This window comes from Bombina bombina, unplaced genomic scaffold, assembly GCF_027579735.1.
Source record: "Bombina bombina isolate aBomBom1 unplaced genomic scaffold, aBomBom1.pri scaffold_2293, whole genome shotgun sequence".
Taxonomy (NCBI): Eukaryota; Metazoa; Chordata; class Amphibia; order Anura; family Bombinatoridae; genus Bombina; species Bombina bombina.
In genome coordinates, this window is record NW_026511231.1 from 1 (window position 1) to 24,232 (window position 24,232).

General features: G+C 38.0%; 1 protein-coding gene across 1 annotated transcript in view; it reads right to left on the reverse strand.

The window, feature by feature from the left end:
- Positions 1-1,502: 1,502 nt before the first annotated feature.
- Positions 1,503-24,232, reverse strand: part of LOC128643658 (rho GTPase-activating protein 29-like) — a gene marked incomplete at both ends in the record, with an annotated part of 28,665 nt that continues 5,935 nt past the window's right edge. Inside the window, 5 exons of the mRNA XM_053696485.1 lie at positions 1,503-1,583; positions 3,945-4,055; positions 5,415-5,479; positions 5,671-5,808; positions 9,242-9,305. Coding sequence (XP_053552460.1) covers positions 1,503-1,583; positions 3,945-4,055; positions 5,415-5,479; positions 5,671-5,808; positions 9,242-9,305 — 459 coding nt within the window. The remainder of the gene's footprint in view (positions 1,584-3,944; positions 4,056-5,414; positions 5,480-5,670; positions 5,809-9,241; positions 9,306-24,232) is intronic.

The window sequence follows — 24,232 nt, forward strand, 5'->3', positions numbered from 1 at the left end:
AGCAAAATTGATCAAATTCCTTAAATCACAGTTTCAGGAATGGGAAAAAAATGCCAGTGAACAAGCTTCTAGCAACCAGAAGCAATAAATAATGAGACTTAAATAATGTGGAGACAAAAGTGACGCCCATATTTTTTTAGCGCCAAATAAGACGCCCACATTATTTGGCGCCTAAATGCTTTTGGCGCCAAAAATGACGCCACATCCGGAACGCCGACACTTTTGACGCAACTTCCGGCAACACGTATGACGCCGGAAACAGAAAAAAAATTTTGCGCCAAAAAAGTCTGCGCCAAGAATGACGCAATAAAATGAAGCATTTTCAGCCCCCGCAAGCCTAACAGCCCACAGGGAAAAAGTCAAATTTTTTAAGGTAAGAAAAAATGATTGATTCAAATGCATTATCCCAAATATGAAACTGACTGTCTGAAAATAAGGAATGTTGAACATCCTGAGTCAAGGCAAATAAATGTTTGAATACATATATTTAGAACTTTATATAAAAGTGCCCAACCATAGCTTAGAGTGTCACAGAAAATAAGATTTACTTACCCCAGGACACTCATCTACATGTAGTAGAAAGCCAAACCAGAACTGAAACGAGAATCAGTAGAGGTAATGGTATATATAAGAGTATATCGTCGATCTAAAAAGGGAGGTAAGAGATGAATCTCTACGACCGATAACAGAGAACCTATGAAATAGACCCCGTAGAAGGAGATCATTGCATTCAAATAGGCAATACTCTCCTCACATCCCTCTGACATTCACTGCACGCTGAGAGGAAAACCGGGCTCCAACCTGCTGCGGAGCGCATATCAACGTAGAATCTAGCACAAACTTACTTCACCACCTCCATAGGAGGCAAAGTTTGTAAAACTGATTTGTGGGTGTGGTGAGGGGTGTATTTATAGGCATTTTAAGGTTTGGGAAACTTTGCCCCTCCTGGTAGGAATGTATATCCCATACGTCACTAGCTCATGGACTCTAGCTAATTACATGAAATATATATATATATATATATATATATATATATATATATATATATATATATACATACATACACACACACACACACACATATATATATATATATATATATATACACACACACACACACACATATATATATATATATATATATACACACACACACACACACACATATATATATATATATATATATATATATATATATATACACACACACACACATATATATATATATATATATATATACACACACACAGACACACACACACACACACAGGCAGTATCAAGCCCACACACCAAAATAAATAATGGCACAGAAGGAAAAAAATAATTAGAGGACACATTGCTAGTGTGTTCACGGTCGCATGAACATTAAAAATTTATATTTTTATAAAAAGCATTTGTGCTAACCAAAGTATTGTTAAAAAAAAATGCTTCTAATCCAATTTGAAATGTATCATATAATTTTAAGAATTAATACACAATAGTGCCATTCAGTTTTAACTAACCATTTTCTTCTGCTCCCGTTGCCAAAGATCTTTAATTTCTTTCCTTTGTCTGTCCAGCTCCGATCTGCGAGACTGAAGAGGCTACAAACAAAATAAATCTGTTATAACTCTGCTCCTGCTAACATTTGTAGACGGCTTATTTAAACTAATTTGCACAGAACAAGAAAGAAAACTGATAAAAGTTGCAAAAAATATAATAAATTATTTAAAACTCTGGTAAGTTGATTTGATAAATGTGGAAGGACTATTGGTGACTCCACAATTGCATCAGACAGCATATATGTTTTACCCAATGCTTTTAGACATAATACTCAAAGTTTAATTGGCCATAAAATGTTTAAGGAACATAACATTTTTGCCAGCATAATAGTACCTAGTACCATGCATAAGCTGTTACATAGCAGCATTATTATTATTAATTTGTTTTGAAATGTCAACATTAACCAGCCTTTTTGCTTATTCCAGCACTGATGGGTAAGTATACTCTCTGCCAGGGTGTCTCCTATGGGCAGTCGATACTGGGAATTTTTTTTTTTAAATATAAAAAAGCAAAATGGTTTGGAATAATATGCTGGGCAAAGCTTTGACTTTAGCATTTTGTTTAATACACTGTACAGGTTCAAAGTTTAAAGTGATGGTAAATCCTAGCATTTTTGAAACACGAAGATTTACCAGTGCTATATATAAAGGGGACTTTCAGTCATGAAGAATGAAAAACAAATTATGCTTACCTGATAATTTTGTTTCCATCTGTGGGAGGAGAGTCCACTGCTTCATTCATACTTGTGGTAAATAAGAAAATTTAACGGTGGCGAGTGAAAGTTAGTAAATGTTGAGTCTAACATCTGAGCCTCCTTACCTGTTTTTTTCACGCTGATAAGGCTGTGCTTCGCACTGAGTTGGGTTTTCTTCCCAAGGTGGTGTCAGATCGTAACATCAATCAGGAGATGGTAGTTCCTTCATTGTGTCCTAACCCTTTTTCGTCTAAGGAGAGGTTACTGCATAACTTGGATGTGGTTTAAGCCTTGAAGTTTTATCTTCAGGCCACAAAAGTTTTCAGACAGACTTCGTCCTTATTTGTGGTGTTTTCAGGGAAGCGTAGGGGGCAGAGGGCCTCTTCCACTTCTCTGTCTTTTTGGTTGAGGAGCATTATCCATTTGGGCTATGAGACAGCGGGACATGAGCCTCCTCAGAGGATTACGGCTCACTCAAGGCTGTGGCCTCTTCTTGGTCTTTTAAGAACGAGGCCTCTGTGGAGCAAATTTGTAAGGCGGCTACTTGTCCTCCTTACATACTTTTACAAAGTTTTACAAATTTTATGTTTATTGCTTCGGCAGAAGCTGTTTTTGGGAGAATGGTTCTGCAGGTTGTGGTGCCCTCCGTTTAGGGTCCGCCTTCTTTTACCCTCCCGTTTTTGTTCATTTAGTGTCCTCTAGAGCAGTGGTTCTTAAACCAGTCCTCAGGACCCCACAACCAGTCCAGGATTTTGGGATTACCCAGGTGTGTCTAAGGGGTTTTCCAAAAAACACAACTGGGTAATCCCTAAATCCTGGACAGGTTGTGGGGTCCTGAGGACTGGTTTAAGAACCACTGCTCTAGAGCTTGGGTATTTGTTTCCACAAGTAATGAATGAAGCAGTGGACTCTCCTCCCATTAAGATGGAAAACAAATTATGCTTACTTGATTATTTCATTTCCATCTGTGAGAGGAGAGTCCACTGCCCCTGCCCGTTTGCTCCAGTGGGCGGACCTAAATTTAATATTATTCGTCTGGCACCATTTATACCCTGATATTTCTCCTACTGTTCCTTGTTCCCTTGGCAGAATGACTTGGGGATGAGGGGAGTGGGGGAGGTATTTAAGCCTTTGGCTGGGGTGTCTTTGCCTCCTCCTGGTGGCCAGGTTCTTATTTCCCACAGGTAATGAATGAAGCAGTGGACTCTCCTACCATTAAGATGGAAAACTTCATTCTGGAAGTACTTTTATTTGCCGCAAATTTATGTCTAGCTGAGCATCTCTGGCCACCCATGGCGAAACCCTTTTTCTCAATGAGATGACGTTTCCAACTCTTAGCCAAAGCATGCTAGCCATACAGCATAGCGCCTATCGGCCTACAGGGCTATAGGCTAAGAGGTGGAAACATCACTTCATTGAGAAAACAGCGGTTTGCCGTGGGTGACCAGAGGCACTATGCTCTACATAAACTCACAAGAAATAAAGATACTTTCAGCAAGAAGTTTTTTTTATGCTTCATGACTGAAAGTCCCTGTTATTTACAGCACTGGCAAATCCTAGTGTTTACCATCACTGTAATCTATCATCATATTTACAAACCCATTTTATAACCACAGTCATCAAATAGAACTACAGAGATTCATATACAGATGCATTTGCACCCTTAAACGTTATTGAATTAGTTAATAACACACTCTGCAATGTTTACCTGCATGAATTTGTTGCTTTGAAGGGCGCTTATCGTTTGGAGGCAAGCCTGGCTGTTTTCAATGTCATTTTGAAAAGCTGCTGTGAAAATTGACTGGAAAGGCATAAATTCCTGGAATTGAATAAACATTTACAGTTTAGTTATCACATTACTAACAATCTGTCACCAAACTTTCTTACAACACTCCATTACTAAGCACATTTGCTCAAGAATATGTGTGTGTATGTGTGTATAATATATATATATATATATATATATATATATATATATACATACATATACACACACACACACATATTATATATATATATATATACATATATATATATGTATATACACACACACGTAAGTACATTGGAGCCCTTTGCAGTCAGATGAAAACATGTAAAATCATATTTATGGAATATTCATATTTAATAAAGTACTGTAAATATTTCACATTCCAACGTCCTTCACATAAAGGAATATATGTTTCTAAGTATTTATAAATAGATATTCATAAATACAGTATATATATATATCCGAAAAAACAGATATTTATAAACATAAATTAATAATTAGAACATATTCTTCTATTTGAAAAACATTGGAACGTGAAACATTAATATTTCATGTTGGTTTAGCACACTTTAGAAAACATGATCGGGTTTGCATGACGGTGTTAGTCCCCCCCCCACACACTTTTCACGCTCAGTTGAAGTCTATTGGGGAATACGTTAACGCGGTTGCGATATTCAAAGTTTGGCTTTTGTTGGGTTAGCCCTTATGTGAAAACCTTTTAACTTTCAAATTGTAATGTGTGTGCTACCTCATGCGTGCAAAAAGCAACGGTATTTAGTTGTTTTTTTAATGACACATTAACAACATTATACCATTGGACAAACAACAAAATATAAATATTTAAATTTTAATTTAAGAAGTAAAATGTCTGTTTTCTAGGCTTATATTTAAAGGAAATGATGTTGGCAATTCTCATGTAACTTTAAAAAGACCATAAAATACAGTAAAATAATAATCAACAAATGCAACAGCACTTACTATAAATTTCAAATTAGCAGTAGGTTTTTGTACACAAATTTTAAAATGCACTTCCACCCCCCACCCCCCCGTATCATGTGACAGCCATCGGCCAATCCCAGGATCATATGTATACACTGTGTACTCTTGCACATGCTCAGTAGGAGCTGGTGCCTCACAAACTGTTAATATAAAAAGACTGCACAATTTGATAATGGAATTAAAATAGCAAAGTTATGTAAAATTGTTTTCTCTATCGAAAACATAAAAGTTTAATTTTGACTTTAGCGCCCCTTTAAGAAAGAATCAGCTTTTGACGTGCAGTCACAAAACACATTTTACATCATGCAAAGAAATTAAACATTTAATTTGCTTAGATTAAAGATTGGCAAAGCGCTTTTCTTATAAATCTTACGATTATCAATAAGATAAAAGCCTAAATCAGAACTTTACCTGGGGAACAATGATAGATTTTGCAGTTTCAGCCATTTTTGCAAAATTTCTTGCGGCTTCCGATTCTAAAAAAAAAAAAAAAAAAGGTTAAACAAAATGTCATGGAATTTGGAGAAAGAAAACGAAATCGACTGAACAGTTAGACACATTTTGAAGAGCTGGTAATTCAGAAATCACGTTACTGACAGTCCATTGCACAAGCATGACAACAGATTTAATTCCAAAGCTCATTAGACACCAGGAGGAGACCACTCACCCACACTAAGCCTTTTTTCTACCCAGGACAAAATATCTTTGGTGTACTTTGACCAAGCCTTTGCATACGACAAAGCAGATTCAATTCCGCTGTCGTGCCGCAGAAGCATGTTATCGACCTCTTCTGCCCGGAGATGCCCTGAAAATAAAACAAGGTGAAAAAGGTGCAGATTTCAGTTAACTGCCAAATGCTGGCTCGGAGGCAGTGCAAGCCAACTGTGAAAGCTAACGCAACTCTGATCTCGAGGAGTTCTTTAATGCCGCTTGACACTAAATAATACTGACAGGGATTTCAGAAAGAAAGGGTCAGAGCTGCAAGCAACTAAAATAAGCATGGTGTCTGCCATATGACTGTTTTTAGTGCTTGTGTGTTTTCATATTTTTTTCCCCCAATTTTATTCCTCCTTGGTTGCTAATGCAATTAAACACAGATTAAACATATTTACAAGGCATTCTGAAGTATGGAGTGTTCGTTTATTTAATTACATTAAATGTTTAATAATACAATTTAAAAGGGACAAGTCTATATAAAATATATATATATATATATATATATATATATATATATATATATATATATATATATATATATATGAGCTAGGAAAGGGAGGGCACTCTCAGGATTTATATACATCAAAGTTCTGTTTTGCCGGTGGTGTTGTGTGCGGCTGCTAGTCGCCGTTGTGAGTTGTTCATCTGTCTTGATGAAGGCTTCTATGTAAGCCGAAACGTCGACCTATCCTTATGACTTTCTAACGTTGTTGTTATAAACAATAAACTAACTTTGATGTATATAAATCCTGAGAGTGCCCTCCCTTTCCTAGCTCTTATCTACAATCCATTGAGGATTGCACCCAGGTGCTTCATTATTAGTTGAAGCTGAAGTGCTGGAACACGTGCTAATTGGATTATATATATATATATTTTTTTTTATTCATTTATTTATTTGCATGAAAAGTAGACATGTGCACATCTGAAAATTTTGTTTCTGTATTTTTTTTTATTTAAATTCATTGCATTTGGATTGATTTGTTATTTAGCAGTCATTCATTTCGGATGCATTCGGATTGATTCGTTATATAGCAGTCATTCATTTCGGATGCATTCGGATTGATTCGTTATATAGCAGTTATTTGTTTTGGAAGTTCGTTATGTTTGGATTAATTTGTTCTGTTGTGTTACGTTGATTCAGATGGTTCCAACCAACACAAAAAGTAATTATTTCACTGTTCTATCTCACCATATTTAATTGTAATATAGCTCTATTCGTTTTTGTTTTATAATAAATATAGAACGGCAAAGGAATTGTGATTGGTCCAGAGAGTCAAACTCTCACATCATGGCCATTCGAATAAAACTAATGAATGCAAACTAATTTGGATGTTTTGTTACAAATTAATTCAGATTAGTTTAGTTTTGTTACAAGGGTGATTCAGAGATTCAGATACATCTGAATCTCCAAATTACCTGAATTTCATCCGAAATTGTGATTCGGAACGAAACAAATTGCACGTCTAATGAAAAGGTAAAGCTGTTTATTTTTAAAGTAACTGGAAGTACATATTTGTGCACTACTGGTATGTGGGATCAAAAGTTCACTGGCTGATAACGAGAAACTCACAGCTGTACTGGTGGACAAAAAAGGATGGAAATTAAATTACTTTAATGCAGGGGGTAGATAAATCCATTTAAGAATATTTAGGAGCCAGACAGTGGTATTTCTATATAGATATATGGAGAATAACCCAATTAGGAGCCAGTGGTAAAATTCTACGAACCAGTGGCTCTCTGGCTCCTGGTTTTGTCAAGCCCTGCTTAAAAGGGGACAAAAAAAACAAACCAAACCTAACTTTTTTTTTTTTTTCATGATTCAGGTAGAGCATACAATTTCAATTAACTTATTATCAAATTTGCTTCATTCTCTTGGTATGCTTTGTTGAAGGAGCAACGATACATTTCTGGGAGCTAGCTGAACAAATCAGGTGAGCCAATCACAAAAGGCTTTAATGTGCAGTTCCCAATCAGAGGCTAACTCCCAGTAGTGTATCGCTGCTCCTGAGGCTACCTAGGTGTATTTTTAAACAATGGATACCAAGAGAGCAAAGCATAAAAGATAATATAAGACAGTAAATTGGAAAGGGGTTTAAAATGATCTGCTCCATCTAAATCCTGGAGAAAAAAAAAAGGGTTTTATGTCCCTTTAATACATCACTTTAGTTTCCAAAAAGAAAACGCAGATTTAGCTAAATTAATACTGACCCTTATATTAGCTCCACACAGCTCTGCAACCTGCATCCAATCAGAAGCAGAACAGAACAGGTACACAACTGCATTGCTTGTCTGATATAGCCTCTAATTAGCTGCAGTGATACGAGAGGAGCCAGGATTAAAAATTTCTGCTAAAATACCTCAGTATGCAAAATATGTTATTCCAGCTTAAGTGCATATTCTTTTGCAATTAAAAAAAGAGAAAAAGAGGTGCACAGTTTGAGACTCAGGTGAAGGATTTTATTATAAAGTGTTGCACACGCAAAACAAAATTACACTTACTAGATGCAAGATAAAAAAGGGCATTCAAATGGAGCGCTGTGTTCCTACAGCCACTTTGTCTCACACGACAGGCATAGTTGGTCAGCCTTTTCACAGCTACAAACAGCGTTAGGCGAAGTATCCGGATTCTCTGCCAAAACTCTGTGTGGTTCGAGGTGACAACACAGCGCTCCATTTGAATGCCCGTTTTTATCTTGCATCTAGTAAGTGTAATTTGTTTTGCGTGTGCAACACTTTATAATAAAATCCTGCACTTGAGTCTCGCCTTGTGCGCCTCTCTCTTTTTGTCATCACACCTGAGCTAAGGTCCTGGAACACCTGGCTGGATAAAGGCGGCACAGAAACGGCACCATAACTATATTTGTTATTAAAAAGAACATTCATCAAAATTCCATCTGGAGACTCATACATCCATCACAATCAACTCTTTGGGTCCTTATATAGACCGGAGTCTTTCAAATAGACGAGCTCTTCTATAGCTCATACGTTAACCCCTGAAATATGGGTAAATTCACAAAAGGTACTGTAAAAATACTGCTCAATACAGACAGACAATCATAACATCAGAAACTTTAAGAACGAGTTCCGTCTTATTTTTTATTTCATCAATATATTTAATATATATATTTCATTTTTTAATACATATCTTATTATTCATTTCTTCATTTAATATTAATTTTTTAATTATTTTTTTGACATTGGTGCATCCAAATTATATTTATTGTATTTGTTTTTTCTTTTATTTATTTTACTATTTTTTTCATTTTATATCCAACTGGTGTGGATTTATATAGCAATAAGATGATATTTATTCAGGGTTAGAACCTTAGCGCAATTTATTCTCCTCTGTTTATATTTTGCAATTAAAGCTAAACATAAAAGACAACGAATCCCCTTAATCGTCCCTTTAATGTATACTGATGTCTAATTAATTTGTCGGATGCTTTTTTTTTTGGTTACATTATAAGCCAATACTATTTTTCCAGTATTCGAGACAATTCTATATTTATTTATTTTTTTACCTTGAAGATCATCTCTCTCGTGTATGGACCCAGCCGAATCTTCCACAGAGAGGTTTTCAAAGGACTTACACGAAACAGAAAAAAATAAATATTACCAACGTGAATTTGTTAGCGAATATGTACTTAAATAGAGGTTGTGGTACTGACATGATAAATGCATAAAATCCCAGCATCATTTCTCTACTGTGTAATTAATCCACCAAAGTAAAAGACAGTGAATCATTTTACAAAGGAAATAGTTCTTATAACAACAAAGTGTGCATCTGAGAAGCATGGGTGTTTGAAGAAGCAAAAAAACATAATTTATGCTTACCTGATAAATTTATTTCTCTTGTAGTGTATCCAGTCCACGGATCATCCATTACTTATGGAATATATTCTCCTTCCCAACAGGAAGCTGCAAGAGTCCACCCACAGCAAAGCTGCTATATAGCTCCTCCCCTAACTGCCATATTCAGTCATTCGACCGAAAACATGCAGAGAAAGGAAAACCCATAGGGTGCAGTGGTGACTGTAGTTCAAATGAAAAAATTACCTGCCTTAAAGTGACAGGGCAGGCCGTGGACTGGATACACTACAAGAGAAATAAATTTATCAGGTAAGCATAAATTATGTTTTCTCTTGTTAAGTGTATCCAGTCCACGGATCATCCATTACTTATGGAATACCAATACCAAAGCTAAAGTACACAGATGATGGGAGGGACAAGGCAGGTACTTAAACGGAAGTTACCACTGCCTGTAAAAAACCCTTTCTCCCAAAAATAGCCTCCGAAGAAGCAAGGTATCAAATTTGTTAAATTTGAAAAGTATGAAGCGCAGACCAAGACTCCGTCTTGTAAATCTGTTCAACAGAAGCCACATTTAAAAAAGGCCCAAGTGAAAACCACAGCTCTAGTAGAATGAGCTGTAATCCCTTCAGGAGGCTGCTGTCCAGCAGTCTCATAAGCTAAATGAATTATGCTTTTTAACCAAAAAGACAGAGAGGCTGCTGAAGTCTTTTGACCTCTCCTCTGTCCAGAATAGACAACAAACAAGGTGAACGTTTGATGAAAACTGTAGTAGCTTGTAAGTAAAACTTTAAAGCACAAACCACGTCAAATATTGTGTAATAGATGTTCCTTCTTTGAGGAAGGATTAGGATACAAGCATGGAACAACTATCTCTTGAGTGATGTACTTGTTAGATACCACCTTAGGAAAAAACCCAGGTTGGTACGCAGGACTACCTTATCCATACGAAGGACCAGATAAGGAGAATCACATTGTAACACAGATAACTTGGAGACTCTACGAGTCGAGGAATTAGCTACCCAAAAGGAACTTTCCAAGATAAAGATTGATATCTATGGAACAAAAAAGGTTCAAACGGAACTTCTTGAAGAACCTTAAGAATCAGGTTTAAGCTCCATGGCGGAGCAACAGTTTTAAACACAGGCTTGGATCTAACCAAAGCCTGACCAAATGCCTGAACGTCTAGAATACCTGCCAGACGCTTGTGCAAAAAAATAGACAGAGTAAAAATCTGTCCCCTTTTAAGGAATTAGCTGACAACCCTTTTCTCAAAAACATCTTGGAGAAAAGAATATCCTGGGAATCCAGACTTTACTCCATGAGAAACCCTTGGATTCATAACAATCAGATATTTACACCATATCTATGTTCAATTTTCCTAGAGACAGGCTTTCATGTCTGTATTAAGGTATCAATGACTGACTCGGAGAAGCCATGCTTTGATAACATCAAGCGTTCAGTCTCCAGGCAGTCCATCTCAGATTGATTCTATTTAGATGGTTGAAAGGACCCTGAGGTAGAGGGACCTGTCTCAGAAGCAGAGACCGTGATGGAAAGGATGACATGTCCACCAGATCTGCATACCAGGTCCTGCGTGGCTACGCAGGCGCTGTCAAAAACACCTAAGCCCTCTCCTGCTTGGTCTTGACCTCCGGAGGAAATCCCACTCCCCCGGAAGAAAAGTCTGACGACTTAGAAAATCCACCTCCCAGTTCTCAACACCTGGGATATGGATAGCTGATAGACAAGAGTGAGTCTCTGTCCAGTGAATTATTGTAAGACTTCTAACATCGCTAGGGAACTTCTGTTCCCCCTTGATGGCTGATGTAAGCCACAGTCGTGTATATTGTCCGACTGAGTATGATGTACCTCAGAGTTGCTAACTGAGGCCAAGTCTGAAGAGCATGGAATATCACTCCCAGTTCCAGAATATTTATTAGAAAGAGGGTCTCCTCCTAAGTCCACTATCCCTGAGCCTTCAGGGAGTTCCAGACTGCATCCCAACCTAAAAGGCTGGCATCTATTGTAACAATTGTCCCATCTGACCTGCGGAAGGTCATACCCTTGGACAGATGGACCCGACATAGTCACCAGAGAAGAGAATCTCTGGTCTCTTGGTCCAGGTTTAACAGGGGGACAAATCTGTGTAATCCCCGTTCCTCTGACTGAGCATGCATAGTTGCAGCGGTCTGAAATGTAGACGTGCAAACGGTACTATGTCCCTTGCCGCTACCATTAAGCCGATTTCATTCATGTACTGAGCCACCGAAGGGCGCGGATGGGATGAAAAAACACGGCAGAAATGTAGAAACTTTGACAACCTGGACTCCGTCAGGTAAATTTTCATTTCTACAGAATCTATCAGAGTCCCTAGGAGGGAAACCCTTGAGATTGGGGATAGAGAACTCTTTCCTTGTTCACTTTCCACCCATGTGATCTCAGAAATGCCAGTACTACGTCCGTATGAGACTGGGCAATTTGGATGTTTGACGCCTGTATCAGGATGTCGTCTAAATAAGGGGCCACTTCTATGCCCCACGGTCTAAGGACCGCCAAAGCGACCCCAGAACCTCCATAAAGATTCTTGGGGCTGTAGATATCCCAAAGGAAAGAGCTACAAACTGGTAATGCCTGTCTAGAAAGTCAAACCTGAAAAACGATGGTGATCTTTATGCATCACAATGTGAGGATAAGCATCCTTCAAATCCATTGTAGTCCTCTATTGACTCTCCTGGATCATAGTTAAGATGGTACGAATAGTTTCCATCTTAAATGACGGAATTCTGAGGAATTTGTTCAAGATCTTTAGATCCAAAATAGGTCTGAAGGTTCCCTCTCCTTGGGAACCACAAACAGATTTGAGTAAAAACTCTGTCCCTGTTCCTCTCTTGGAACTGGATGGATCTCGTACACAATGTAAGAATGCCTCCTTCTTTATCTGGTTTGCAGATAATTGTGAAAGGCGAAATCTCCCCTTTTTTTGGGGGGGAATCTTTGAAATCCAGAAGATATCTCTGGGATATAAATTCCAATGCCTAGGGATCCTGGGCATCTCTTGCCCACGCCTGGGCAAAGAATGAAAGTCTGCCCCCTATAGGATCCGTTACCGGATAGGGGTCCGTTCCTTCATGCTGCCTTAGAGGCAGCAGCAGGCTCCTTGGCCTGCTTATCTTTGTTCCAGGTCCGATTGTCTCCAGACCGCCTTGGACTGAGCAAAAATTCCCTCTTGTTTTGCCTTAGAGGAAGAGGATGCCACACCTGCCCTGAAGTTTTTAAAAGGTACGAAAATTAGACTTTTTTTTTTTTTTTTTTTTTGCCCTTGATTTAGACCTATCCTGAGGAAGGGCATGACCTTTTCCACCAGTGATATAAGCAATAATCTCCTTCAAACCAGGCCCGAATAGGGTCTGCCCCTTGAAGGGAAGTTAAGTAGCTTATTTATTAAAGTCACGACAGCTGACCATGATATAAGCCATAGCGCTCTGCGCGCCAGTATAGTAAAAAACAGAATTCTTAGCCGTTAGTCTAGTCAAATGAACAAGGCATCAGAAAACAAAGGAATTGGCTAGCATAAGCTTGTCAAATATATTCATCCAATGGAGTCGCTTAACTGTAAAGCCTCATCAAGAGACTCAACCCAGAACGCCGCAGTGACAGAAGCAATGTATGCAAGGGGCTGCAGGATAAAACCCTGTTGAATAAACATTTTTTATCCATTGGATCTAAAAAGCACAACTGTCCTCGTCAGAGGTAGTGGTACGCTTAGCTAGAGTAGAAACTCTTCTCTCCACCTTAGGAACTGTCTGCCAGAAGTCCCGTGTGGTGGTAACTATTAGAAAACATTCTTCTAAAAAATAGGAGGGGAAGAGAACGGCACACCTGGTCTATCCCATTCCTTATTAAAAAAAATTTAGTAAACCTCTTTAGGTATTGGAAAAACATCAGTACACACCGGCACTGCATATTATTTATCCAGTCTACACAATTTCTCTGGCCCTGCGATTGTACACATTCATTCAGAGCAGCCAAAGCCTCCCTGAGCAACAAGTGGAGGTTCTCAAGCATAAATTTTAAATGTAGAAATATCAGAATCAGGTTAAATCATCTTCCCTGAGTCAAAAAAAAAAATCACCCACAGACTAAGCATATTGTGAGGTAGTATCATACATGGTTCTTAAAGCGTCTGTATGCTCTGTATCTACCCCCAGAGCTAACTGCTTTCCTTTAATTTCAGGTAGTCTGACTAATACTGCTGCCAGAATATTATTCACCACCTTTGCCATGTCTTGTAAAATAAACGCTATGGGCGCCCTTGATGTACTTGGCGCCATTTGAGCGTGAGTCCCTGAAGCGGGAGTCGAAGGGTCTGACACGTGGGGAGAGTTAGTCGGCATAACTTTCCCCTCGACAGAATCCCCTGGTAAAAGAAACGCTATGGGTGCCCTTGATGTACTTGGCGCCATTTGAGCGTGAGTCCCTAAAGCGGGAGTCAAAAGGTCTGACACGTGGGGAGAGTTAGTCGGCATAACTACCCCCACGACAGAATCCTCTGGTGATAATGTTTTTAAAGACAAAAAATGATCTTTATTGTTTAACATGAAATCAGTACATCTGGTACACATTCTAAGATGGGGTTCCACCATGGCTTTAAAACATAATGAACACAGAGCTTCCTCTATGTCAGACATGTTAGAACAGACTAATAATGAGACTAGTAAGCTTGGAAAACACTTTAAATCAAGTTAACAAGCAAATATATAAAACGTTACTGTGCCTTTAAGAGAAACAAATTTAGTCCAAATTTGAAAAACAGTGAAAAAAAAGGCAGTAAAACAAACAAAATTTTTACAGTACATGTAATAAGGTAACAGAGCATTGCACCCACTTGCAAATGGATGATTAACCCCTTAATGCAAAAAACAGATCAAAAAAAAAAAAAAAAAAGACAGACGTTTTTAAAAAAAGACACAACAAACTGCCACAGCCAACAGTGGGAAGCTTCAGTTAACTGTTTCTATGCAAAATTTAAACCAGCCATGTGGAAAAAACTTAGGCCCCAATAAGTTTTATCACCAAACATATGTTAAAAAACGATTAAACATGCCAGCAAACGTTTTAAAACACATTTTTACAAGAGTATGTATCTCTATTAATAAGCCTGATACCAGTCGCTATCGCTGCATTTAAGGCTTTACTTACATTACTTCGGTATCAGCAGTATTTTCTTAGTCAATTCCATTCCTAGAAAAATATTTTACTGCACATACCTTATCTGCAGGAAAACCTGCACGCCATTCCCCCTCTGAAGTACCTCACTCCTCAGAATGTGTGAGAACAGCAAATGGATCTTAGTTACGTCTGCTAAGATCATAGAAAAACGCAGGCAGATTCTTCTTCCAAATACTGCCTGAGATAAACAGCACACTCCGGTGCCATTTAAAAATAACAAACTTTTGATTGAAGAATAAACTAAGTAGAAAGCACCACAGACTCTCACGACCTCCTATCTATGTTGAGGCTTGCAAGAGAATGACTGAATATGGCAGTTAGGGGAGGAGCTATATAGCAGCTTTGCTGTGGGTGGACTCTTGCAGCTTCCTGTTGGGAAGGAGAATATATTCCATAAGTAATGGATGATCCGTGGACTGGATACACTTAACAAGAGAAATATTACACAGGACTTGCATAATAAGATAAAACAGACATTTAAAGGGACAGTTCACCCCAACATTTTCTCCCCTTTAAATTATTCCCAATGATCCTTTTTACCTGCTAGAGTGTATTAAATTGGTTGCAAGTAGCTCCTTTACTCATATTTCAGCATTTGAAATAGCTGATTTAGCTTGTGGTTTCCCAACCTATACTGAAAGTTTTGATACTGGCGTATACGCTATTGACAAGCCTAAGTAAACACAGCCAGCAGAAGAGATTACACTCCCAGTGGGATGCAGGATAGTTAAGTAATAAAATGATAATTTTCCATTGTTCTCTCTATGTATTGAGCTTTGGTGTTCTAGACAAATATAAGATAAGGAAGCAAGCGTGTCTACATAAAAGTGATAACATAATGAGATCTGATATTACCTGAAGCTCAACCCATTGTAATAGGCTGTGGTTTTAAAGCACAAAACCTGCTACTTCAGATACACAAATAAACCCGAAAATGCAATTTCTCAAATATTTTATACTCTGCAGTTGGTATAACAAGTCATTTAAAATACATTTATGGAAAAACAATTTTACAGTGTACTGTCCCTTTAAAGAAATTTGAATAAGAAGCCCCAGCATGAAAACAATCTAACACAAATTTTGAATTTGCATGCAAATTAGCACATAACTGAGCAAGGGCAGTATTAGTAAATACGAAGTCCCTTGATACTCGCATGTGCAAGCTATAAAAGACAGTGAATGAAAAACTTAATTTTACAGATTCAGACAGAATACAATTTTAAACAACTTTCTAATTTACATCTATTAACAAATGTGCTTTGTTCTCTTGTCATCCTTCGCTGAAGAGTAAAGCGAGGTAGGCTGATAGGAGAGAGTGCACGTGTCTTCAGCAGTCTGTGTCAGCAATGTTTGCAACTATGTATAACATTATTGCAAACATTTTTGCCAGATGGCTAGACGGGCACACTCATGAGCTCACTTAGGATTACTCTTAAGCAAAGGATACCAAGAGAACAAAGCAAAATAGATATTAAAAGTAAATTGGAAAAGTTGCTTCAAATTGCATGCTCTATCCATTCCATTTAAAGGGACATGAAACCCCCCAAAATGATTTTATAACTTAAAGGGACATAGTACTGTACAATGTTTAACCCCTTTAATGTGTACCCAATGTTTGCTAACAGCTCCTTTAAATTAAATGGTTTGTAAACCAATCCTTTATCTTTATTTTTCGCTTTAAATAGCTGATTTTCCCTGTAAAAACCACTACCTATACAAAAATATTAATACTGTTGTATTACCTAGAGAATGGATATGAAAACAGGAGATAGAGGCATTAATTAACATCCCACTGGGAGGAGGGAGAGAGATTTCTGTATCTGGAAGAGCTGGTTTTGCTCATTGAGTTTCAGTGTCATAATTCGCTTTTCAATCACTAACTTATGAACTAACTACAGGTAGCCCTCAGTTTACGCCAGGGTTAGGTTCCAGAAGGAATGGTTGTAAATCGAAACCGTTGTAAATTGAAACCCAGTTTATAATGTAAGTCAATGGGAAGTGAGGGAGATAGGTTCCAGGCCCCTCTCGAAATTGTCATAAGTAACACCTAACACATTATTTTTAAAGCTTTGAAATGAAGACTTTAAACCTAATAAAATAATCACACAACACAGAATATATAATTAAACTAAGTTAAATGAACAAAAACATTTGCTAAACAGCATTATAAACCTAATAAAATAACCACACAACACAGACTTCACTTGCATTTTTCTGCAAACAGTTCTTTCTGTGCATTCCAATCTGGACTGATTTATAGACAGAAAGATCTTGTTCCTTTGAAATCTGCTCGATAGCTCAGGTCTGGTTAAACTGATTAATTTCAGCTTGCTCGGCTTTGCTGCAACACAAGCGGACAGCTCCACCTACTGGCTATTTTAATCAATGCACTGCTTCTTAATGCTTTTCAATAGCAGTCAATGACTGGAAAAAAAGGTTGTTATTCTGAAACGGTGTAAATTGAACCGTTGTAAAACGAGGGCCACCTGTATACACTATTTGTATACAAAAACAGATAACAGGCTGGGGTCTGCTCTTTCTGGGGATGTCCTTGAGAAAAATTAGCAAAACCAGTTTTTTCAAATACATTGATCCATTTTTATTTGCTGGACTGTACTAAATTGTTTACATTTTACTCCTTTATCATTATTTTGTTATTTTAAATAGCTGCTTTTGCGTGTTCTATCCCCACCTATAATGAATATTTCAATATTTAAAGGGACAGTAAATGTTAAATAAGACCATGTTAAATAATTCTGTGCAGAATTATATAACATAGGGATAAGCTTTCTGTATGAAAATACATTTAAAAATAACTAATTTAAGGAAGTCATCCTCCTCAGCGTGGCAGTTTTTTTCCCAACAGCGCATCACAGACTCACTGTCAAATCACAGCACCCCCGACTTCACCATTCAACTATTTGTAGCACGCTCTCACGCTAGGCAAAGCTGTCTAGAATGTATAATTGTCTACAACGTTTACTTACCTTTAAGTACTGGTTACAGAAAAACATAATTTATGTAAGAACTTACCTGATAAATTCATTTCTTTCATATTAGCAAGAGTCCATGAGCTAGTGACGTATGGGATATACATTCCTACCAGGAGGGGCAAAGTTTCCCAAACCTCAAAATGCCTATAAATACACCCCTCACCACACCCACAATTCAGTTTAACGAATAGCCAAGAAGTGGGGTGATAAAAAAGTGCGAAAGCATATAAAATAAGGAATTGGAATAATTGTGCTTTATACAAAAATCATAACCACCACAAAAAAGGGTGGGCCTCATGGACTCTTGCTAATATGAAAGAAATGAATTTATCAGGTAAGTTCTTACATAAATTATGTTTTCTTTCATGTAATTAGCAAGAGTCCATGAGCTAGTGACGTATGGGATAATGATTACCCAAGATGTGGATCTTTCCACGCAAGAGTCACTAGAGAGGGAGGGATAAAATAAAGACAGCCAATTCCTGCTGAAAATAATCCACACCCAAAATAAAGTTTAATGAAAAACATAAGCAGAAGATTCAAACTGAAACCGCTGCCTGAAGTACTTTTCTACCAAAAACTGCTTCAGAAGAAGAAAATACATCAAAATGGTAGAATTTAGTAAAAGTATGCAAAGAGGACCAAGTTGCTGCTTTGCAAATCTGATCAATCGAAGCTTCATTCCTAAACGCCCAGGAAGTAGAAACTGACCTAGTAGAATGAGCTGTAATCCTTTGAGGCGGAGTTTTACCCGACTCAACATAGGCAAGATGAATTAAAGATTTCAACCAAGATGCCAAAGAAATGGCAGAAGCTTTCTGGCCTTTTCTAGAACCGGAAAAGATAACAAATAAACTAGAAGTCTTTCGGAAAGACTTAGAAGCTTCAACATAATATTTCAAAGCTCTAACAACATCCAAAGAATGTAACGATTTCTCCTTAGAATTCTTAGGATTAGGACATAATGAAGGAACCACAATTTCTCTACTAATGTTGTTGGAATTCACAACTTTAGGTAAAAATTCAAAAGAAGTTCGCAACACTGCCTTATCCTGATGAAAAATCAGAAAAGGAGACTCACAAGAAAGAGCAGATAATTCAGAAACTCTTCTGGCAGAAGAGATTGCCAAAAGGAACAAAACTTTCCAAGAAAGTAATTTAATGTCCAATGAATGCATAGGTTCAAACGGAGGAGCTTGAAGAGCCCTAGAACCAAATTCAAACTCCAAGGAGGAGAAATTGACTTAATGACAGGTTTTATACGAACCAAAGCTTGTACAAAACAATGAATATCAGGAAGATTAGCAATCTTTCTGTGAAAAAGAACAGAAAGAGCAGAGATTTGTCCTTTCAAGGAACTTGCGGACAAACCTTTATCTAAACCATCCTGAAGAAACTGTAAAATTCTTGGAATTCTAAAAGAATGCCAAGAAAAATGATGAGAAAGACACCAAGAAATATAAGTCTTCCAGACTCTATAATATATCTCTCTGGATACAGATTTACGAGCCTGTAACATAGTATTAATCACAGAGTCAGAGAAACCTCTTTGACTAAGAATCAAGCGTTCAATCTCCATACCTTTAAATTTAAGGATTTGAGATCCTGATGGAAAAAAGGACCTTGCGACAGAAGGTCTGGTCGTAACGGAAGAGTCCACGGATGGCAAGAGGCCATCCGGACAAGATCCGCATACCAAAACCTGTGAGGCCATGCCGGAGCTACCAGCAGAACAAACGAGCATTCCTTCAGAATCTTGGAGATTACTCTTGGAAGAAGAACTAGAGGCGGAAAGATATAGGCAGGATGATACTTCCAAGGAAGTGACAATGCATCCACCGCTTCCGCTTGAGGATCCCTGGATCTGGACAGATACCTGGGAAGTTTCTTGTTTAGATGAGAGGCCATCAGATCTATTTCTGGAAGTCCCCACATTTGAACAATCTGAAGAAATACCTCTGGGTGAAGAGACCATTCGCCCGGATGTAACGTTTGGCGACTGAGATAATCCGCTTCCCAATTGTCTATACCTGGGATATGAACCGCAGAGATTAGACAGGAGCTGGATTCCGCCCAAACCAGAATTCGAGATACTTCTTTCATAGCCAGAGGACTGTGAGTCCCTCCTTGATGATTGATGTATGCCACAGTTGTGACATTGTCTGTCTGAAAACAAATGAACGATTCTCTCTTCAGAAGAGGCCAAGACTGAAGAGCTCTGAAAATTGCACGGAGTTCCAAAATATTGATCGGTAATCTCACCTCCTGAGATTCCCAAACTCCTTGTGCCGTCAGAGATCCCCACATAGCTCCCCAACCTGTGAGACTTGCATCTGTTGAAATTACAGTCCAGTTCGGAAGCACAAATGAAGCCCCCTGAATTAAACGATGGTGATCTGTCCACCACGTTAGAGAGTGTCGTACAATCGGTTTTAAAGATATTAATTGAGATATCTTTGTGTAATCCCTGCACCATTGATTCAGCATACAGAGCTGAAGAGGTCGCATGTGAAAACGAGCAAAGGGGATCGCGTCCGATGCAGCAGTCATAAGACCTAGAATTTCCATGCATAAGGCTACCGAAGGGAATGATTGTGACTGAAGGTTTCGACAAGCTGAAATCAATTTTAGACGTCTCTTGTCTGTTAAAGACAGAGTCATGGACACTGAATCCATCTGGAAACCCAGAAAAGTTACCCTTGTCTGAGAAATCAATGAACTTTTGGTAAATTGATCCTCCAACCATGATCTTGAAGAAACAACACAAGTCGATTCGTATGAGATTCTGCTAAATGTAAAGACTGAGCAAGTACCAAGATATCGTCCAAATAAGGAAATACCACAATACCCTGTTCTCTGATTACAGACAGAAAGGCACCGAGAACTTTTGTAAAAATTCTTGGAGCTGTAGCTAGGCCAAACGGCAGAGCCACAAACTGGTAATGCTTGTCCAGAAAAGAGAATCTCAGGAACTGATAATGATCTGGATGAATCGGAATATGCAGATAAGCATCCTGTAAATCTATTGTGGACATATAATGCCCTAGCTGAACAAAAGGCAAGATAGTCCTTACAGTTACCATTTTGAACGTTGGTATCCTTACATAACGATTCAATATTTTTAGATCCAGAACTGGTCTGAAGGAATTCTCCTTCTTTGGTACAATGAAGAGATTTGAATAAAACCCCATCCCCTGTTCCAGAACTGGAACTGGCATAATTACTCCAGCCAACTCTAGATCTGAAACACAATTCAGAAATGCTTGAGCTTTCACTGGATTTACTGGGACACGGGAAAGAAAAAATCTCTTTGCAGGAGGTCTCATCTTGAAACCAATTCTGTACCCTTCTGAAACAATGTTCTGAATCCAAAGATTGTGAACAGAATTGATCCAAATTTCTTTGAAAAAACGTAACCTGCCCCCTATCAGCTGAGCTGGAATGAGGGCCGCACCTTCATGTGGACTTAGAAGCAGGCTTTGCCTTTCTAGAAGGCTTGGATTTATTCCAGACTGGAGATGGTTTCCAAACTGAAACTGCTCCTGAGGATGAAGGATCAGGCTTTTGTTCTTTGTTGAAACGAAAGGAACGAAAACGATTATTAGCCCTGTTTTTACCCTTAGATTTTTTATCCTGTGGTAAAAAAGTTCCTTTCCCACCAGTAACAGTTGAGATAATGGAATCCAACTGAGAACCAAATAATTTGTTACCCTGGAAAGAAATGGAAAGTAGAGTTGATTTAGAAGCCATATCTGCATTCCAAGTTTTAAGCCATAAAGCTCTTCTAGCTAAAATAGCTAGAGACATAAACCTGACATCAACTCTGATAATATCAAAAATGGCATCACAGATAAAATTATTAGCATGCTGAAGAAGAATAATAATATTATGAGAATCCTGATCTGTTACTTGTTGCGCTAAAGTCTCCAACCAAAAAGTTGAAGCTGCAGCAACATCAGCCAAAGATATAGCAGGTCTAAGAAGATTACCTGAACACAGATAAGCTTTTCTTAGAAAGGATTCAATTTTCCTATCTAAAGGATCTTTAAACGAAGTACCATCTGACGTAGGAATAGTAGTACGTTTAGCAAGGGTAGAAATAGCCCCATCAACTTTAGGGATTTTGTCCCAAAATTCTAATCTGTCAGACGGCACAGGATATAATTGCTTAAAACGTTTAGAAGGAGTAAATGAATTACCCAATTTATCCCATTCTCTGGAAATTACTTCAGAAATAGCATTAGGAACAGGAAAAACTTCTGGAATAACCACAGGAGATTTAAACACCTTATCTAAACGTTTAGAATTAGTATCAAGAGGACCAGAATCCTCTTTTTCTAAAGCAATTAGTACTTCTTTAAGTAAAGAACGAATAAATTCCATTTTAAATAAATATGAAGATTTATCAGCATCAATCTCTGAGACAGAATCCTCTGAACCAGAAGAGTCATCAGAATCAGAATGATGATGTTCATTTAAAAATTCATCTGTAGAGAGAGAAGTTTTAAAAGATTTTTTATGTTTCCTAGAAGGAGAAATTACAGACATAGCCTTCTTGATGGATTCAGAAACAAAATCTCTTATGTTATCAGGAACATTCTGCACCTTAGATGTTGAGGGAACTGCAACAGGCAATGGTACATTACTAAAGGAAATATTATCTGCTTTAACAAGTTTGTCATGACAATTAATACAAACAGCCGGAGGAATAGCTACCAAAAGTTTACAGCAGATACACTTAGCTTTGGTAGTTCCAGCACTAGACAGCGATTTTCCTGAAGTATCTTCTGACTCAGATGCAACGTGAGACATCTTGCAATATGTAAGAGAAAAAAACAACATATAAAGCAAAATTGATCAAATTCCTTAAATGACAGTTTCAGGAATGGGAAAAAATGCCAATAAACAAGCTTCTAGTAACCAGAAGCAAAGAAAAAATCAGACTGAAATAATGTGGAGACAAAAGCGACGCCCATATTTTTTGGCGCCAAATAATACGCCCACATTGTTTGGCGCCTAAATGCTATTTGGCGCCAAAAATGACGCCACATCCGGAACGCCGACATTTTTGGCGCAAAAGGACGTCAAAAAATGACGCAACTTCCGGCGACACGTATGACGCCGGATACAGAAAAGATTTTTTGCGCCAAAAAAGTCCGCGCCAAGAATGACGCAATAAAATGAAGCAATTTCAGCCCCCGCGAGCCTAACAGCCCACAGGGAAAAAAAGTCAAATTTTTAAGGTAAGAAAAAATGATTGATTCAAACGCATTATCCCAAATATGAAACTGACTGTCTGAAAATAAGGAATGTTGAACATTCTGAGTCAAGGCAAATAAATGTTTGAATACATATATTTAGAACTTTATAAATAAAGTGCCCAACCATAGCTTAGAGTGTCACAGAAAATAAGATTTACTTACCCCAGGACACTCATCTACACGTTTGTAGAAAGCCAAACCAGTACTGAAACGAAAATCAGCAGAGGTAATGGTATATAAATAAGAGTATATCGTCGATCTGAAAAGGGAGGTAAGAGATGAATCTCTACGACCGATAACAGAGAACCTATGAAATAGACCCCGTAGAAGGAGATCACTGCATTCAAATAGGCAATACTCTCCTCACATCCCTCTGACATTCACTGCACGCTGAGAGGAAAACCGGGCTCCAACTTGCTGCGGAGCGCATATCAACGTAGAATCTAGCACAAACTTACTTCACCACCTCCATAGGAGGCAAAGTTTGTAAAACTGAATTGTGGGTGTGGTGAGGGGTGTATTTATAGGCATTTTGAGGTTTGGGAAACTTTGCCCCTCCTGGTAGGAATGTATATCCCATACGTCACTAGCTCATGGACTCTTGCTAATTACATGAAAGAAAGCTATGCAAACAAGTCCGTTTAAAACAAATTACAATTTGCACACATTTTATACTCTGCAGCTGGTATAATAAGTTATAGTAAACACATTAAAGGGACACTGAACCCACATTTTTTTCCTTTCTCTATTCAGATAGCGAATGCAATTTTAAGCAACTTTATAATTTACTCCTATTATCAATTTGTCTTCGTTTTCTTGCTATCTTTATTTGAAAAGGAAAGTTTAGAACACTGGACAGCACTTGTTTATTGGTAGATGAATTTATCCAATATTTCGCAAGAACAACCCAGGTTGTTCACCAAAAATGGGCCGGTGTTCTAAAGTAAGTTGTCTACCGCGTAGGACTGTGACTACCGCGTCACTTCCGGTGACTTTAATCAGTTGCTGGAGGTTTGTGGCGCTCACTGCTCATGCGCTAGAGGCCCAACCTCCTACAAACAGCTGTTTAAGGCAGAATAGGTGACGACTTATTTTAGAACACCGGCGCCCAGTGGTTTCTGTCAGGTTCGTTTATCGTTTACATTTGTTGTTTGACAACTGTTTTGATATCGGCTACACTGACAGGAAGTCTTTAACTTGTTATAACCGTTATGAA